The sequence below is a fragment of the Lasiodiplodia theobromae genome (genome assembly GCF_012971845.1).
Source record: "Lasiodiplodia theobromae strain AM2As chromosome Unknown scaffold_7, whole genome shotgun sequence".
Taxonomy (NCBI): Eukaryota; Fungi; Ascomycota; class Dothideomycetes; order Botryosphaeriales; family Botryosphaeriaceae; genus Lasiodiplodia; species Lasiodiplodia theobromae.
In genome coordinates, this window is record NW_023336563.1 from 872,637 (window position 1) to 887,453 (window position 14,817).

Sequence of the window (14,817 nt, forward strand, 5' to 3'; positions counted from 1 at the left end):
AGAGATGGAAGTGGGAAGAGGATGAGTTGCGAGGGGTTCTCATCTCCGCAATTCTATCTGAGAGCCATCGACGCGACATAACAGTATTCATCGATGCACTTGACGAAATGGGTGAGGAGCGTGCTGTCAAACTCATCTCGAACCTCGAGCGGCTTCACAGGAATGATCTCCCACAAAGCTCAAGGATCAAGCTTTGTTTATCGTGCCGGTACTATCCAAACCTAGTTGAAGAAGGGAGTCTGTCAATTGCCGTGGAGAATGAAAACTCAAGGGATATCAATTTCCTCATGAAGACCCACTCAGCACTTTTGAAACTCAGACCATCGGACAGAGAAGCCATTACCAAAATAATTACCCAAAGAGCCAATGGGATCTTTCAGTGGGTATCTCTCGTCTTGGACGAAGTTATGCATCTGCGAAGACGGGGTCAGCCAACCACTGCAGTGATCGCTCGAATTAAGGAGGTGCCAGGAACGCTGAAAGGCATTTACGATGCTTTACTTGTTTTTGACAATGAGACCGATCGAGAACAGACGCTAAAGCTATTTCAATGGATCCTGTTTTCCTCTGAGCGCCTGCGCTTGGAGGATCTTCGGCAAGCTTTGGCAATCGATGCCAATATGCCCCACAAAACACTGGAAGAGATTACTCAAAGTTGTTATTATTATCAATTGGAAGACATGCCAACTGTTATCCGGAGTCTTTCTAGAGGGCTTGCTCGCGTTACCGGAGACGGAAATTCTTTGAGGACAGAACATCTTGGCTCAGTAGAAACAATCCACCAGTCGGTCAATGATTACCTACTACAAAGCGGACTGGAAGATCTTGCCCGACGTCTCACTGGAAATCCTGAAGGTCTTGCTCACTTTCATATATCGCGCTGTTGCATCAAACTGCTCCATGCTATCCCTCAGAACGCACCATCGTTAGGGTCCTTAGATGAGAATGAAACTTTCGCAGAAGAACACAGAGAAAGTCGCCTAGACCCATTACACTACTGGACTGTCAACGTTCCTCTTGCTGCATATGCACAAAGGCAGTGGTTGAATCACGTCATTGAGGCAGAGCGATACGAGATCGACCAACGAGATCTGCTGGAGTATTTGCCTGGGCTCAAAAGTCGCGGTATTCTACCAATCATCTTTACAAAGAGCTGGAATTTGGAGCTCTTGTCCCAAATACAACGCAAAGAGGTCACTACTTTGGCTGAGAGGCTAGCTGTGACCCTCTGGAGTGAACATGTATACCTTTGGGATCCTGTTCATCTCCTGGCCTTGGCCGGTATTCACAGCGCGCTGGTCAAGATAGAGCAGGTAGAGCCCGAGATTTACAGCCGGATGGATCTCTCAGGACACACGACTCTCTTGTTTGCTCTTGCCGGCGGCAACGAGAAGATTGTCACATCTGCCCTGAACATGCTAAGTGGCCACCACGTTCGTAATGAGAAGTTCATAATATGTCCCCTCTTTGTAGCTGTCACCCACAGTCGGGAAGACTGGGTCCGAGCTATCATTAGCAAAGGCGCAGACTTGGATCAGTTGAACGAATTCGATTACGGCATCAAGGTTTCAGCCCTAAATCAAGCTTGGGAAAGAGAGGATGAGAAAATGGTCAGACAGCTCCTCTCTGCTGGTGCGAACCCATCCGTCATCTGTTTGAGCTCATATGAACCTGTTACAGTCATCCACAAAGCCGTAAGAAAGAAAGATACATGGTCCAAAGATATGCTTCCGTTGCTTGTTGAGTCTGCTATAAAGTTGTATCCTGCAAGAAAGGTCCCCAACTTGATGGATATCATCAGTGGCAACTCTACATTATTCTACGCCATTCAGAAGGAGAATACCCCGTTAGTGCAACTTTTGCTCGACTCTGGTGCGCTTCAAGATGGCCCGGGCGATGCTCATATTGCCGACGGAATGGTCCTCCATTACGCTGCAGAAAGAGGTCTTCAGGAAATAGTGAAAGTATTACTCAACGGTGGGATAAATCCAAATGGCATTATCCTCGGTATGAGTCCACTTCATAGCGCTGCGGCCAACGGGCATTCATCTGTGGTGCGACTCTTGCTTGATGCAGGGGCACATCCTACTGGATTGATACTCGATAATGAAGACGGCTACTCATGTCTGGTCTGCTCGAATTTCGGGGGAATAACGGATTCACTCATACTTCCCACAAATGCCCGCTATAGCCCAGTTCGGCCATATGAATCTTGGGCGGTCACCAGCTATCACGGCAGAACCGCCCTGGAAAAGGCTGTAAGTGATGGCCATGCTTTTGTGGTTCAAGTATTCCTGGATGTGGTCAATACTCCAGAGGCCGACACTAGAGCCAAGGTCGAGGCGATTCGGAGCCTGCCCTGGAGTTGGTATATACAGCTGGCTGCTCTAAACGACCATCCTGACCTCATTCAACTCCTCTTGAACTCAGGAGCTGATCCGAACATGTTTCTGTATAGTCAAGAGCCGTTGCTGAATTTTGCTGCTGAAGAGGGTCTTGCTGAACTAGCTGGAACTCTACTACATCTTGGTGCTGATCCGAGGTTGACGGATGTCTCAGGTGTGACGGCGCTGGAGAGAGCCATCAGCGGTAATCACGTGAAGATTATGAGCATGCTACTGGATTGGACAGATTCTCACGGCCGGACATTGATTATGCTGGAAACCTTTCCATCAGAGGAAATTCCGCTATCTGCCAGGCGAGAACGACTCTGGTACATCATTCAAGAGGTCCTCCATACCGAGTACGATTTCAACGTACAAGACGACAAAGGGCTCACCCTACTTTCGTACGCGGTGATTGAGAACATGCCAGAGATTATCGAGACTCTCCTCGATCACGGACGATCAGATCCCAATACGCAATGTCTCAAGGGCGAGACACCGTTGATGAAAGCCGCATCGGCCGGCTATGAAACCATACTGCAACGCTTGCTCGATTGTCCAGTGACGGATATTGCAATCGAAGACGAGGACGGATTGACCGTTTTGGACCATTCACGGAGGGCCAGAAACAGCACCGCTGTGGCACTGGTGAGAAAGAAGCAAGATGAGCTGTTGACGAAACGTCAGAATACATTTGCCATGGGAACATTGGAGAGGGGACGAGCTTCGCCACTTCACACTGTTGCCTCTACTCGTATGATGGCAACGTTACTAAGGCATCCACATTGAGCAAGGCACTCTTTCTCGTGGCTGCAGAAAAGGTTCATCAGGAAAAGTGTTACAATGGTGTGTCTGTCGTAGCTGCATGCTTTTGTCTGTCACCGAAATTAGCACAAGTCACATTGAAATTCACTTCAGAAGATTGATAGCGGTCAAGGGCATTCCTTATTTCTTGTTGTCTCTGTTTCGGACAATGGTGTTGCAGTTCCCCGATTCTTTGCTTGACCTGTTCGCTGGATTTTCCCCATTTTCTTTTTAATTTTGTTTCTTCCCTAATCGCTAACCAGGTCAGACAAGAGCCAATTCGGTAAGTGCCGAATGCGGCACAATGATCTCATCAAGAGAGTAGTATATAGAGACTTTTGATTATGTGACCCGTTGGTAAACTGAGCGCGAACCGTGGTTGAGAAATCCGCTACCGATTACCATGATAGCCAGCAGTTTGTCGTCGCCAGTGGTGTGTCTGAATATGTGGCCGCGGCAGCAGTTGCTGAAGCGAAACAAGGAAATGAGGATGTTGCCGGCGTTACTGAGCGGGCACTGAAGAGTTACGTTGGATGCGCACAATGAGCCTGACACTGTTTCTGGAAAGGTGACACGGGCGGTACGGCCATCAAGCATCACGACACTGGTACTATGGTTCAGTTTCGGTTTTCATATGATTTGAATTATACAAAAACGTCCGGACGATAGCTTCAACTCCCTACGTAAGTTGAATTTCTTACTCCGCAATTTCCTGTGTGGATGCACCTTCCCCTTCCGCAAACCTCTAATGCTGAATGGAGAAGAAGGTATCATGCGGAAGGCGTGCTCTTCATGAAGGATAAATTCCTACTCTGCCACCTTCATCGCATCAATCGGCTAGGTGGCGCATCTGATTCTCCGCTGTATTTCACCAAGCGCGGTAGTTTCAGGTAAAAGTGCGATCAAGTCTGTCTGGAATAGCTGGGCAAATGTCCAAAGTGAATAGCAGCTTGCCCAATTGAGCGATTTCAGTTCCGCCTGAGTGATTATTATTATATATGTACAGTCAACTCCGCATTTCGTTTTCTTTTCACATATCCGCTGCTCTTGGACGTGCCTTCATCTCTACACCTTTCTTTCCGCTTCTACAACACGCACGAGACATAATATCACAATGCCTACCCACCCCCGTATCCAACCTCTCGTTCCCGCGACGAGGGGTCTCACGGTCCTTCCCTCCCATCCCAAGGCCTCGGCTCTGCCTGCAGCCCAGTCCAAGCATAACAATCTGGAATCTGCCTTACTTAAGCTTCCCGACGAGCTTTTGCTGATGATCCTAAAGCTCAACCATGCGATAACTGGTACTTTCGTGGATACAAAGTCCATGAGGCAAGTCTGCACAAGGCTTGATCCTATTGGCGCAGAGGTGCTTTGCAGGCACAAGCCCCATGATGGGCGCTTCAAGATATATGTCGGTCGGTCCGATCTTCACGGTTTGAAAGGCCTGAAATGCATCGCAGCAATCGCGCGCGGCACTCGCATGGGCATGTTGATTCCAGGAGTGACATTTGTCTACAAAAGTGCACCACGGGATGCCATTTACGCGAATTACAGTACGAGACCTTCCACCGCCGAAACACTGCCCCATATGACATCTCTGCTCAAGGAGCGAATAGAGCATTACTACCTTCACCTGCTGTTAATATACGTCTTCAACTTTATCAAAAGCATCCAGAGCATCACATACTCGCAAGACGCGGACTTGACCATGGCCAACGCCGAGGCGAGCCTTCAGGAGGACTGGGATAAATGGGATATGCATTCTATCGCGACTCCAGCATTCGCCTTCTGGCCGATACGCGTTCTGCTCGGCGCAATCAAGGACGCGAATGTCGAGCTTAAGCAGATCACTCTATTGGAGGTCCAAATGCTCTATCCAACACGCTTCCACACCTCCACGCAGCGCGAGCTGGAGTTCCCGCAGCCGTGGATCCATCAATTACGAAATCTGACAAGCTTATCGCTCAGGCTTGCCACCGTTGTCGAGGCGCTTATCACATCGCTGGACAACGATCCGGCGTATCCCGGTCCCACGCACCTCATCGCCATGCTCAAAGGCTTGCCGGCTCTGAAGACCCTGAAATTGAGCAGCACCGAGAGCGAACCCTCCGCGTGGCAGCTCGGCCCCATCCTCCGCGAGACTTTCCCCTTTCGCCTCGAAAGTCTCCGCCTTAGGCGCTGTGTCGTCTTCAATATGGATGACCTGGCCGGCTTCATCGCCAGGCACCGGGCCGAGGGGCCGTTTTCCTTGACCCTTAGGAACATCGTGGTCCATTTTGTCGGGCCGACAGACGACGGGGTGGAAAGGTTAGATGTTTGGAAGGGGTTTCTGCGCTTTCTGGCCAAGCATGCGACGGCTGACACCAGGCTGAGCCTCCGCGGCTTGTTCAGTTACTGGCACCCACTGCCTCCGTTCACCGATGTGAATATTGCTGTGGATAAAGTCACCTCCCGGTACCTGAACCAGCTTTCTGCTCTGCCCAATGATCGGACAGTACGGGAGCTGCTCCATGCAGCGATCAAGGACCTGAAGGTGTCTACCTGGAACCATCTCCTCACCACCGAAGACCTTTAGGTGCTTCTCAGAAACAGGAGGGGTTGGTGATGCGCTTGAAATATACCACCAGCTTGCACGACAAATTGTACCCTGTGTGCAGATATTAGATTTCGTGTATTTTTCACATGCAAGAGGAGCATTTCTGGCAGGACTAATTGGGAAAGGGAAGTTTTGTAAAACCGCCGGGAGAGGTTGTAATGGTTCGTTGCACATTGTACCGCAAACATGAGGGCTGAGAAATATTGAAATCAACTTCGAATTGGTAGATCATTGGCGTGTATAGTATATATTTCGTATTTTTACCATTAAAGTGGCGGAGGTTGTTGCGTGTTTCAATCCTTTCATGTGTTACAACCAACGCTTATAGATATTACTTTCTACTGATGGCTGTTTTCCTATTGACATACTCGCAAAACAGAAATTTACGCAAGGATGCAGAAATATGGTTGAAATGCATAGAATTCAAGTCACCGGAAGGTGAGTAGAAACCTATATATTTTATGGAAGTTCTACAAAAACTGATCATAGCCGGCCAATCTGCGGTTTGGTATTATTTCACTGTGGTACTACCTATGAAGACGACTTGAACCGATGCAAACCTGTGAAAGTGTCAGTTAAAAAAAATGCATTGGCATTCCTTAGAGCTCTTACGCGACGGTAGCGGCAAAAATCTCCGCTGGCCGCGCGGTCGTCAACAGCACGAGTACCAGAGATAGAATCGCCGAGAAGCCCATCGCTGCAAAAATGCGTGCGAGCAGATTGCGAATGAAGTAAAGGCTGACGACGGCGACAGAGGGGATGAGGGTAGATGTCAAGGCGCTGAGCGCGCGGGAGAATGTGCTGAATTTCGCGTCTTTCCATTCAACCAGGCCAGTATTTTCCGGATCGGAAATTGGCGTTTTCCCTAGATAAAAGCGACCACAGATCCAGGGAATGAGCCTCTCCGCTATCCATCCAGTGAACGCATCATGCTTTCGGCTCGAGAGCGCCACGAGATCAGCTGACTCTCTAGCACGCCACGGCCGATCCTCGATCTTCGGTAGGAAACTCGCTCCATGTTCGGGATGAATTAGCCAATCCCTCAGTACCTGTAGATCGTATCTATTCGCGGGGGCCAGATTGCTGATCTGCGCTTGTTGGAGGAGGGTGTCGTCTGTCCAGGCATAAATACTTCAGCGCATAACCATCTGGTGATTCTTGAAAAAAGACATACTATACTCTCGTAATTTCTCCCTTATTGTCAAAATCAGTTGCCATTGCTCCGAATCCATTCCATTGCGCTCGCAATTCACAAGCTTGAGAGCCTCTTTGTAGTAAGGCAACCCTTCATCTTCCTTGTCGTATTTTTCTAAGGCATCAAGCTGACGTTCGAGGTCTAGAAGCTCCGCCTGCATGTACAGGGTGTTTTTGGCGTTAAGCGAAGCAAATCGTTTGAATAGGCTCATGCCGTGGTGGGGTCCCATGATCTTCGCCAGATCAGGGTAACCCCTGCCGGGCTTTTGTGTGAAATCCGACATCGCTCATTGGATGCGCAAAGGAAGGTTTTTTCTTTCGATAAAGAACACATTGGGTGTGCTTCTGAAGCAGAGTTCGCTCCTTTTTCTCTTTCTTCATCATTGATTCACGAAGTTCCTGCGGGGTGTTTGTTGACTTTGCAGTTGGCGTGGCTGTGACATGCATATGCAAAGTTGCCCCGCTAGCCTACGGCTGTAAGTTGCCCCGCACCACCAATGCTGCAGCTGTCAGCATCTGCGCCTCTTCAAGAATATGTTCAGTGCCCAAAACAGGTTTTCTGCCTGATAATGCAGCTGTGCAATGGCATTCGGCCAACAAGATGAACCACATGTAGCGATACGAATGCTTCTGCATCGTCGACAATTGCTGCCTGCCCATGCCTGTCAGCCCGCCAAGGCTCCCACCAGGCATCGTTCGGACGACACTTACGTCACTGCGGGACGAACCGGGCCTCCCGATTCCTCCCTCCTTTGCGCAGAACATTCGCCGAAACCGTAGTCAGAGGGGCTGTCCTCGCATGGTCCTCAGACTTTATCAGTCAAACTTAGAGAATGCTTCGACCTGTCGCAAATGACCACAAAACCTCGCATCTGAAGGGCAGGGAAGTATGCGTTCGTTGGTTTATTATTCCACCACCCTCCGCATCCGCAACATCACGATCGACACGTGTACGAATGGCACGCAGCACAGTGAGGAGATGCAGCGCCGCGCTAAGGTCAGATTGGTCGAGAAGGCTGAGTTGATGCATCTTCCGCAATCCAGCCGACCACTTATTTTGACGCGACGCGACGGCCGAATATGAGTCCAGTAACGGCGAGCGCGATAGGATGCGTCGCGTCAGCCGCCTGCACCCGGCCACAAACATCTCTGTCTTCCTCCACTATCGTCGCTTTCAGCCTTGTCATTCACCCGCAGCGCTTGTCACCCACCCATCAATCACTGCCAGCAGAGTGTCCCACTCGCTAGTGGTAGCGCTCTGCTTCATCATCATCATCACCATGGTCACCACTCGCACCGCTCGCAGATCCGATGCAGCTTCACTCGCCAGCAGAAGGAGTAAAACTGGTAGCAAGATTACGGAATACAACCGGGAAGGTGAGTGGGTCCACGCCGCGGGTCTAAAATGTACTGCACCTATCTCACGGCTCTATGAAGATTATAAACTTATTCCGACATCCGGTTGGCTGGACTACTACGTTGTCGGAAAGGTATGGCTTCGCTTCGTCCTTGTCTCTCAACCACTCATCAAACCACCTTTAGATTTTGGCGTATGAACTCAGAGAGAAGCGCGACGGATCGTGGCTGTATCGGCGAGGCGTCATTGTCGAATGTTCTGAAAGTGAATCAACCCTCTTGTCAGTGGCCGCCGTGTCCTCCCTGGTCCGCGCTTGACTCAACTGACTGTCTCCAGACCAATCAAGACATATCGTGGCCGCGGATGCTCCCACCTTAAGGAAGAGCAGAAAACGCACTCGGCTGTATACGTAGGATCTCGTCCACCTTTGACAAAGCAGGAGCCGTCCCTGCGTATCGCAATCAAAGCATCGCAGCTTGACGTCGAGGATTCCGCGAACCCAAGGATAAATTATAATGGAAAATTCAGCCTCAGACACACTGAGAGGGTACGAGAAGTTGGACAAGTGTCTGGAAGAGACTTGCAGGTATTGTTGGATCAATATCGAGAGGTGCACGGTATCACGCAAGAGAGTACAGCGTCTCCATCGCTAAAGCTCGTTGCTTCCCTGGATGCCGAGCCCCTTTCACATGTGGAAGATCTAACGAGGCTGCTGGACGATCGAGAGGGCTCTGGACCGTACCAGAACGGAGACAAGAACAGCGCAAAGCCCGCCAGGGTCCAAGAGTCAGATCTGGCAGCTGTTACTTCGCACGCAGAGGCTCCGCAAGTACCACAGCAACTCAAAGCAACAAACAGTGCCGAAACCCCTCGAACGCCACCCAGAAGGTCCGTCAGACCTTCCAAAGTCCGGCCGCTGTCCAACAAGGAGAAGCCGAAGCCCCCACCTACGGTCCCCAATGCAAACTCCAATGGCCCTTTTGTGAAAAGGAGAAACACCGAGATAGCCAACTTGCCTCAACATGACGCTGGAAGCCAACCAACAGCCCCATCACCAGTTGTTGACAGCAGCAGACTGGTACCACCCGCGAGGCCACCTCCACAGCCAGAGCAGCCTATCAAACCCGCCCAAGCTGCTCTTTCAACAGAGGTACTACCAGCAAGAACAACCCCGCCGACGGTAGCTGTAGGGACGCCATTACCTGAGGGAACTCACCTGACACTGGCAAGAGCAACTGATCCAATCAACGGCACAACCTCGGAAGAGATCACACGCCCCGCTGACCTGTCCGTATCCCGAACCGTCAACACAGTACCTACGTCCCAGGCAGTCAACCCCGAAATCCAGGCTCTTCGGCAGATGGTGGACAGCCTCACCAGGGAAATCCAAGAAACAAATAGTGTCATGCGAGAACTGGCGAAACAACAAGATAGGCGGGATACATTTGATTACACCATGCCGTCGTATCCGATACGAGAGATGGTTGCCTCACTGCATATCCCACCGCCGCCAGCATACACCAATCTACCACAGACGATGGATGGCACTCTACCACAACATCTAGAGAAGGAGGCACCCCCCGCCCCATCGGCTGCTGTGAAAAACAAACAACGAGTCGCGGATGGCATTCCTCCCCCCGCACCGATGCCTCCTCAACCGGCCTTCGGATATGAACCGGATCAGACCTATGGTGGGCAGGAACATGATACCACGGCAGGATATCATCCTGCTTACTCCTACTACCAGCAGAGTCAAGCCACTATGGAGCAGAGCATTTACCCACCAGAGTCATCGAACTCTGCAGCCACAAGGCCTTATACCAGAACTCCTCCAATGTCCGACTATCACCGCCAGATTTGGCTGCAGGACGAGGGATTCAAGTCCACAATCCAGGCCGTTGCTCTTGTCGACACCGGTGCCACCGACAATTTCATCAGCGAGCAAGTTGTACGGCGACTCGATGCGAAAATCTACCCTTACCGTGGACACGTGCTACTAGGAAATGGGCAGAAACAAGCAATTCACGGATCGGTAGGGCTACATTTCGGTCTGTACACTCAGCGAAACCGCTGGCAGGACCAGTTCATCGTGGTTGCCGGGCTTCCTTATGACGTCGTGTTTGGCAGGGAACTCAACGATCGGTTGAAGTTTTTTCTGGTAAACAAGGAGATGCTCATTTTAGCCCACGGGAGGAATGGTAAGTCGAAGACACTACATTTAAGTGCTGCATCGAAAGTAAAACGTACAACGTGCTGACTCTCATTTCTTTGCAGAGAAACCCTCTGAGGAAGCGGTACGGGAAGCAGAGAGACAGGCAGAAGAGCATGACCGGCAGGTTGAGGAGCAGAATCAACGAGAGCGCGAAGAAAGGCGAGCCCGTAGAGCACAGGCAAAACATCAGCTACGAAATTAGAATGTAGACCATCTCTCACGGGGTAGCACCATTTCATCATCTACGTAGTATAGATTTGTAGATTTCTTCTATATTTCTGTTACCATTGTATATCCGAAAACTTCTTTAACTTAGACTCTTTTTATTTTTGATGTATTATTACGTTAGACCTTTGGAAAAACGTTGTATATTATGACCTACGGAGGGGCCTTGCAGCCGACAGCTAGCGTGAAGAATAGCAAGGCCAGAGAACATAGCGTAACTTTACCTCACTTCTGTCTTTTTTTTTTCCAGTGCAAAAAAGGACATGTATGGGTAGTTGAAGCTATCATTCGGACGTGAATGTACAATTACCAATGGTATGAGCGAAAAGTAAATTCATTCTACGCGCCGGCTGCAATAACCCCCTGTATGCTTCGACCATATCCTTTCTGCTAGTCAATCACGACGATTAAAGCGAAGTCAGATATCGTAGGACACAATGGAACTGTTTTGAGAAAGCACTTGTATTCTACACTAAACTAAATTTCGAGCCACGAACTTTTGATCGCTACATAGGAATTCAGACTGTGACAGAGAGGCCACCTGTGTAGTCCCCCATCTCAGTGCTCTGGTCCCCCTCTAGAAGCCGAGGAGGTATCCAAGACCCAGGACAATGGAGCCCATGGCCGGCAGGAGGCGCGGCACCACGGCGCTCAGCGAGCCCCAGACGATCTGGAGCGAGCCGCGAGCCACGATGTCGATGGCCAAGATCAGGCCAGCAAGGACGCTCATGAGGTTGTTGATGATTATGCCGAGAACAACGATGACGCCTGTGGTGGGTTAGATAACAGTCACTCAGGGAGGAGAAGGAGAAGGAGGAGAAGGAAACTTACCAGCACCGAGCCTGTTAACAGCAAACTGAATGGTGTAAATGACCTCATACGCAATAGCAAGGCCAACATAGGCGACGGCGTTCAAGTCACCACCGAGGTTGCCGCCGAGGGTGCCGATCTGCGAGGTGGCGCCGGCCAGGATGCTGCCGATGGTGGTGAGCTCGGAGCGCACGGCCATGATGGCGTTGTTGCGGACGACCCAGTTCGAGTCGTTGTTGATGGTGCTGAGCGTGTTGTTGATGTTGCCCGTGTGCACGCGCACCTGGTCCAGCGTGCCCCGCAGCACGACGACGATGGTTATCTGCGCCGTCACCGAGATGCCGACTTGGCGCTTGTCGATGTCGTCGACGGCGGCGGCAGCGGAGTCGATGGCCTCAGGAGCGCGGACCTCGATGTCCTTGGTGGGCGCCGAGTAGACGCTCGTGAAGAGGGTAGCGAAGGCTACGGCGATGGCAGCGGAGAACTTCATCTTGTCAGGTTGGAATGGGGATTGGTGGTGGTTGATTGGAGGAATTGGGGATTGCTGGAGTGATGAGATGATGAGTTGGAGTGTGCTGGACTGATGAGATGTGATAAGCTGATGAGTTGAGAATCGTGCTCCATCGTGCCTCATTATATACATATTGCTTGAAGTCCTCTCACGACTGCGATGTAGAGATGCATCAGATGCAAGTATCTTCTGTCCGAAAGCAGCCTTCAGTCCATGCCTGCTTATAGCGTTGGTCGAAAACGTTAATTCGCTACGCCCCACATCCCTTGCTTGGTGCCGTGTGCCGGTAGCTTTTCCGTTGCCTTACCACTATTTCTTCCCGTTGCCTTACCACTATTTCTTCCCAGCGATACCTGAAAAGGCATGACACGCACGTTTCTTAATAGTAGTTTGTGTAATAGACGACTTTCCGGCCGCTTGGCGCCTATCCCGGCCAACCACCCAGCCGCACTCAGAAGCGCATACTCCCGACTCCCGAACTTCAGCGATTGCGAGGCGGAAAGATGGCGTTGTGTAACTCCATCTCAGACGATGGAACCGTACGATATGCAGAGGGTTGTCGGTGGAAATGGGCATCGCGGACGACGCTGTCACGTGCATCCTCACGAACGCAGTGTTTGCCTGTTTTTCGCGGGGTTAGACGGAATGCTGGGTCGAAATGCCGTCATCGTGCAATATCTTCCCATGTCACACAACTCCATGGAAGTGTTGGACCTAAAGTCGCTAGAAGGCAAACTTCCGGAAAGTGACAAGCAAACAACAGCCACGCTCGTAGAAAATCTGCAGATAGCCTGAATATAGTCACTACTCTATCGTTCGAGTTGGAAGGACAAGGACTCCGTATGGAAAGACGAAAAACTACGGCTGGCCGCTGGGAGGACTTTGTGCACGTCATTGTCGTTGCAGCAATCATGTAGACATACACGTAAAGGACCAATTGTACATTTATTTTTGAGCAATAGTTTCGAAATACCTCTCTGTAATCCGCACTTTCAGGAGCCTCAATACGCCCAGAATTGATAGCTGTCTTGCTGCTTAGAGATATCTTCAGTGTCTGTGTCGCTATCCAGCTGTACAGCACATCTGCAACAAGCATGCACCACCATATATCCCAATTTGTAGCCCCAGTCCAAAATTTCCATCCTTTCCAGGCCTTCAACTTGTTTAGTTCCCCTAGTGATCTAGAACGACACGTCCGGTCCAAAGATCGTCATAGAAAATGACTAGCTGGCCGTGGTCAAGGGAGAGGTGCTGGCGGGTGAAGTTCAGGATCATGTTTGCATTAGGGGATACGGTGCAGTCAGTCATAATCGTGAATTCCCGCAAAGTGCCTTTGTGCTTCTTCAGGAGCTTCTTAAGATCTTCGTCGTCGATTGAGCCGTCAATTATCAAGGCCTTGAGATTCGGCAGCTCAATATTCCTTGCAAGGTAGTTCATGCCAACACCTGGAGACCAGGACCATCCTTGAGTAACAAGAGAGAGGGACTCCAGGGAGGGGGCAGAGTGTATGGCCTGTTGAAGCCGGCGATAATGAGTCCCTTCTGCCGCAGGAAAATGACATTAGCGTATTTTCAACATGCAGTTCTGTGGAGAGGGATGTTGTGAAGGAAAATTAGTGTGTTCTTTTTTTCGACACACTCGGAAGGTCAGATGTGTGTCCTGGAAGCTGTTGGTCCTGATGTTCATGAGTTACTTACTATAGAAATGCTCTTTGAATTCCAGCCGCATCGTCTTCAGGTTGGACAAAGCGCCAACATCTGCAATTGTTCCGCCGGTTCGAATGAGAGAATGGTCCAGCTCCTGTGCGTCACGAGTGTCATGTAGCGAGAGCTCAGCGAGGCTGATGTTGGCGCGAGACAGGGCCGCGATCAACGTTGAGAATGGCCAGGACCCAAGCGGAGCAGCTTCATGCACCACCTCATCGCCATCCACAAACGGTAGCATCTGGTTCCGTAAGCGGATGATCTTCAGGTTGGGGTATTTAGATAGCCAGTCTGCAAGCATCGTTGCGAAGGCCCCTTTCGATGCTAGCTCCACATGCCTTTTGTCATTACGGTGTTTCCGTATGGCACGGCAGTTTGGGTGCAGGGTCAGCTTTTCGCGCTCGAATCTCGCATTGTCGAAGTCGGAGGCCAAGAAATCGATGGTGACAATCTTGGATGAAAACATGGGCTCGATAAAGTTGCGTGAGGAGTCCATGCTGTCGAATGAGAGGTCTTGCTTGAGGTGGTCGGGTCCATAGCGATCGACGAACATCTTCTGCAGCCACTTGCAAATTCCACGGCAGGTACGACGGAGCGCGCAGAAACTGCGGAAGTCGAGCAGGTCCGCGACAAGATGAAGTATGTCGGGCGGTATGTCGGAGAGCGGCGAGCGGCTATGAAGAGGAGGCTTCAAGGACAGCGCAAAGTATTTGTCGTCCTTCTTCTTCCTGTTCATCGCGCGGTCAGTATTCGTGATTGCAACAGACATTTCGCGGCTATGACGAACCGGGCGCGACGGCGACCTCCATCCAAGGTCGACCGTGCCATGAGGGTGAAGCGTGAGTCGGAGGAGCTAATGATACTTCGCCTCGAGCTGGATTTACTGTTGTCTTGGTTGGGGGTGCGAGGAGGAAGGTGAGGTGTCGTGGGGGCGTGGAGCCTAGTCACCAGCAACCATCTGTGAATGGAAACCGCCCGCGCGAGTCTTGGCAGCGGCGGTGCGCCAGCTTTGCTATGGTAC

General features: G+C 50.8%; 4 protein-coding genes across 4 annotated transcripts; 2 read left to right on the plus strand and 2 right to left on the minus strand.

Annotated features, from left to right (window-relative positions):
* Positions 1 to 4,302: 4,302 nt before the first annotated feature.
* On the plus strand, positions 4,303 to 5,763 carry LTHEOB_2932 (uncharacterized protein; the record flags this gene model as incomplete). Its single annotated transcript, XM_035511799.1, has 1 exon — positions 4,303 to 5,763. The coding sequence occupies one exon, from the start codon at positions 4,303 to 4,305 to the stop codon at positions 5,761 to 5,763; it is 1,461 nt and encodes a 486-aa protein (XP_035363658.1).
* A 4,406-nt stretch (positions 5,764 to 10,169) lies between these two features.
* Positions 10,170 to 10,756, plus strand: LTHEOB_2933 (uncharacterized protein; the record flags this gene model as incomplete). The annotated part of the gene is made up of 2 exons (XM_035511800.1): positions 10,170 to 10,493; positions 10,610 to 10,756. The coding sequence occupies 2 exons, from the start codon at positions 10,170 to 10,172 to the stop codon at positions 10,754 to 10,756; spliced, it is 471 nt and encodes a 156-aa protein (XP_035363659.1).
* A 593-nt stretch (positions 10,757 to 11,349) lies between these two features.
* On the minus strand, positions 11,350 to 12,072 carry LTHEOB_2934 (uncharacterized protein; the record flags this gene model as incomplete). Its single annotated transcript, XM_035511801.1, has 2 exons — positions 11,350 to 11,540; positions 11,604 to 12,072. The coding sequence occupies 2 exons, from the start codon at positions 12,070 to 12,072 to the stop codon at positions 11,350 to 11,352; spliced, it is 660 nt and encodes a 219-aa protein (XP_035363660.1).
* Positions 12,073 to 13,266: 1,194 nt separating this feature from the next.
* Positions 13,267 to 14,624, minus strand: LTHEOB_2935 (uncharacterized protein; the record flags this gene model as incomplete). The annotated part of the gene is made up of 3 exons (XM_035511802.1): positions 13,267 to 13,538; positions 13,791 to 14,524; positions 14,584 to 14,624. The coding sequence occupies 3 exons, from the start codon at positions 14,622 to 14,624 to the stop codon at positions 13,267 to 13,269; spliced, it is 1,047 nt and encodes a 348-aa protein (XP_035363661.1).
* Positions 14,625 to 14,817: the final 193 nt, after the last annotated feature.